The following is a 4,277-nucleotide window of genomic DNA, read 5'->3' on the forward strand; positions in this document are numbered from 1 at the left end:
TCGTAAATCAGATGGGGAGCATGTAAGTGTTGTTTGTGTTTTCTGTGAACTAAAATTTTATTTCGCTGTATTTCTTGTGTTTTTATGGTTTCACTTAAAGAGCATTTAGTTTGCTACTTCTAAGCTCTACACTATTTGGCGTTGAGCCAAGGATTTTTATTAGTTTTTCGTTGAATTCGTACGTGCATGTATGTTATCCTTTCTTATATTAAAAATTTTTCTTTTATTTTCTCTCATTTGCTTGAATTTTTAAAGCTTAATAATATAAGATTATCGATTTGTTGTACAGCTTTATAAAATGCATAATGGTTTCCTTTTACTTTGTACTTTATTTATACATACATATGAATTACATTTTTTGATATCATTCTACACATATAATAATGCATATATTGTTTGCTGTAAAATTGCAGTTGCAACCAAATAGCGCCGCTGGGTCGGGTGCTTTAGAACATGATCCTTGTTGCTTGTATCGTCCTCCAACAGTTGGTGTTATGAGCGCAGCAGCCATTAGCAATGCCCTAAATGCGAGTAATAAAATAGAGCAATGTCCTGGTCCACTGCCTTTAGGTGTGGCAGTTATTGATATGTCGGTTTCGTTATTCGGCCTAATCTTTCCAAAAGTCGCCAACAAACACCGTTTACAGATGTTGGAACATTTTGGTGAGTGCATTCGACAAGCTAAAAGCAGCCGCCAAGAAGCTGTGCAAATGAATATATTCACTGCGCTCCTAAGCGGTCTAAAAGGTTTAACCGATAGTAAATCAGGCATTGGTGAAGAAAACGTTAAGAAAAGTGCAACTAATTTGATTGTTGCTGCATTGGTCAGCTCAAATGCTACACTACGTTGTGCAGCTGGCGAAGCACTTGGACGTATGGCACAAGTCGTAGGCGATTCTCGATTTACGGCTGAATTGGCACAAAATTCATTTGATAAACTAAAATCTGCCAGAGATGTTATAACGCGTACAGGTCATTCTTTGGCTTTAGGATGTTTGCATCGTTACGTTGGTGGCATGGGGTCTTCACAGCATTTAAATACAAGTGTATCTATACTGTTGGCACTAGCACAAGACACCTCATCACCAGTTGTGCAGGTTTGGTCGTTGTATGCTCTATCGCTTATAGCCGATTCCGGTGGGCCGATGTTCCGTAATTATGTAGAAGCTACTCTATCGTTAAGTTTGAAACTTTTACTTGCGGTACCACACTCTAATGTTGATGTACACCAGTGTGTTGGACGTTTGCTGAATGCATTAATTACAACTGTTGGTCCAGAATTACAAGTAAGTAGAATATAATTTTTTTCTATTTACATTAACATTAATCATGATATTATATTCAGGGTAATGCAGTCGCTGTTTGTGCTATGCGGTCTTCATTCTTGTGCGCGGCTTCGATAATGCAAGCACACTCCGATCCACTTGTGCAGGCTGAAGCTACCGGTTGTCTACAGCAATTGCATCTGTTTGCTCCGAAAACCGTGAACCTATCAACTCTAGTGCCTACACTAGTTAATACATTATCAAGTAATTATCTTATGTTACGCAAAGCTGCTGTACGTATGGCTCGACAGTTATCACATCGAGAAGCTAAAGAAATATGTGAATTAGCGCTTTCAATTACACCAGAACAGTATCCGGATCTTGTCATCACCGAGTTTGGGCTTCCTGGTTTATTATTCGCTATGCTAGATTCAGAAACTGATGCTGAAATGTTGAAAAATATACACGATACGCTTACTTCCATGTTACAAATGTTAGCATCAGATAACCTTAGCTCTTGGTTAAGCCTTTGTAAGAATGTTTTGACTGTTGCTGTGGAAAATGCAGCAATACAAGATGAAAGTAACACAACAAAAAGTGATCCTTCTAATAAGAATTCAAATGCAGCAGATAATGCAACAAAAGATGATAATGACGATGATGATAATGCGGATGATGATGATGTCGCTGAATATCATGCTGAGGAAAATACTTCAACACATCCTGCTGTGCAGCCACGCTGGCCTACACGTGTATTTGCTGCGCAATGTGTTCGGAAAATTATCTCCACTTGTGAATCAGCAAATCCTATACATTTTGATTTGATACAAGCTAAAGAAATGCAAATGATTAAATCTCGTGGTGATTATTTAATTTTACATTTAGCAGAATTGATACGTATGTCATTCATGGCTGCAACTTCTGACTCAGATCAATTACGTTTAGAGGGGTTACGTACACTACAGGAAATTATAGATCGATTTGCTGGTGTGCCTGAACCGGAATTTCCTGGTCATCTATTATTGGAACAATTCCAAGCACAAGTACGTCTACTAATAAATTTTTTGTTGTTGTTATTGTTGTTGTTGTTATAAGTTCAAATATTATAACAAATCTGAGGCCTGCAACAATCGAATTTATATGAAAATATATATATTTAATCAGGGTGTCTAGTCATACTGTTCAAATAAGTCAATAGTCATAATGGGGTTTATATTTAGAAATTGATCAGCCATTCATCTGACAAACAGTACAGTGGCCTAAACAGGATTGTACCTAGGGGGCTTATATTAGAAAATAATTACAGTGTTTTCGCAGTATATTTTCTGTCGATTATATTGTCAAGAGGAGATCTATTACCTAGTCTAATGTTTCGGCATTTCCAAAAGAGGAGATTAAGTAATCAATAACCAATAATAAATTTTTTGCTGAATTTTTCTTTTAATTCGTTTTTGTTGAACAAATTTACTTTATATAAAATAATACTCAATTTAAGTGCCTCAGACTGCCTTAGACTGACGAGTGCAAGAGGAGTATTATTATATATAACAAAATATTCATTATTTCAGTTAATTATTATTTAATAAATAAATGGTATACATAGAAATAAAATTAACCAGAATGATCACTTAAAAAAATATTTAAATATTGTTATATATTATATTTCTTATAGGTTGGTGCTGCCTTAAGGCCTGCATTTTCACCAGATACACCATCACATGTAACTGCGGCAGCATGCGAAGTTTGCTCAGCTTGGATTGGTTCTGGAGTAGCACGAGATTTGAATGATTTACGACGCGTACATCAGTTGTTAGTATCATCACTTGATAAATTACACTCGAAAACCAACAGCACACAACTTTACAACGAATCTATGGCTACACTAGAGAAATTAAGCATTTTAAAAGCTTGGGCTGAAGTATACATTGTTGCTATGATCGGCAATGGTTCAGCACCGGCTTCTATGTTTCAGAAGAAACTAACAACAACCAACAGCATTTCGCCATTAACTACAGGCTTAGACTTAGATAATGGTGATTTAATGAATGATGATTTCGGTGATTTTGAAAGTCACGGTGAAAGTTTGTTAAGCTTAGTTAAGCCAGAATTAAGCAATTTATCGACGCATTGGCTGGCAGCTATGAAAGATCACGCGCTTTTATTATTACCAGCTGAGTTTCAAAGTCAGTTACCACATGATGGAGGTGCATTTTACACTACTGATACCATAAACTCTTCCAAGCCTCACTATTTGACATCATGGCCCCCAATACTTTATGCAGCTTCCTTATGGCTTAAGGATGAAGGATTTGCTTTACATTTAAACACGAACTCCGCTAATTCTAATGGTGTTGCGGATAAGACAAATTTTGAAGCTAATAATAATATAACACATGGTTCACTATCAGCAGATCGTTTCCATATGATATTTGGAATTTGTATGCAAGCATTATGTAGTACACGTACTTCGGAAAAACCCAAAAATGTTTTAAGTTGTCTACAATCTTTATACACAATTTTCGATTCGAATTGGGCACGACAACAGTTAGTCAAAGATAAAGCTTTAACGATTGAACTTTGCAACGTTTTACATCGCCAAATTTTAACGCGAGATGAGTTATTGGTGCAGTTACTCTGCATGGAAATTCTCAAGCAATCCATACAAGCCGCAAAAGAAGACTTGGAAACAAAAAAGAATGTATATCTGGAACAGCACAAAAATACGGATAATAGTGAAAATATTTCACTAAACACAGAAATAGAAAACTTAGGCGAAGGTGGTACTAAAGGTGAAATTCCGCCTGGCGATTCACATGTGTATGCAGTTTTAGAAGTGTGCTTATGCGTTTTTGTACGACAGATACCAACTATGAATCCTAGTGCTGCCAGCAAATTAAGCACAATACAATTTCAGCAAGAACTAGCAGCAAAAAATAGTTCTTCGCAGTCTTTCTTTTCAGTACTATCTGAAGATAATGGTATGCTAGTTGCAAGTGGTCTACAATGTGTTGA

The 4,277-nt window shown here is 36.3% G+C and overlaps 1 protein-coding gene across 1 annotated transcript; it reads left to right on the forward strand.

The window, feature by feature from the left end:
* Positions 1–4: 4 nt before the first annotated feature.
* On the forward strand, positions 5–4,272 carry LOC119665180 (HEAT repeat-containing protein 5B-like; the record flags this gene model as incomplete). Its single annotated transcript, XM_038074479.1, has 4 exons — positions 5–22; positions 414–1,286; positions 1,346–2,308; positions 2,938–4,272. Coding segments are annotated over 4 exons (3,189 nt in total), but the record flags the coding sequence as incomplete, so codon positions are not given.
* Between the last annotated feature and the right edge of the window lie 5 nt (positions 4,273–4,277).

Source organism: Teleopsis dalmanni, unplaced genomic scaffold, assembly GCF_002237135.1.
Source record: "Teleopsis dalmanni isolate 2A unplaced genomic scaffold, ASM223713v2 unscaffolded_contig_3805, whole genome shotgun sequence".
Taxonomy (NCBI): domain Eukaryota; kingdom Metazoa; phylum Arthropoda; class Insecta; order Diptera; family Diopsidae; genus Teleopsis; species Teleopsis dalmanni.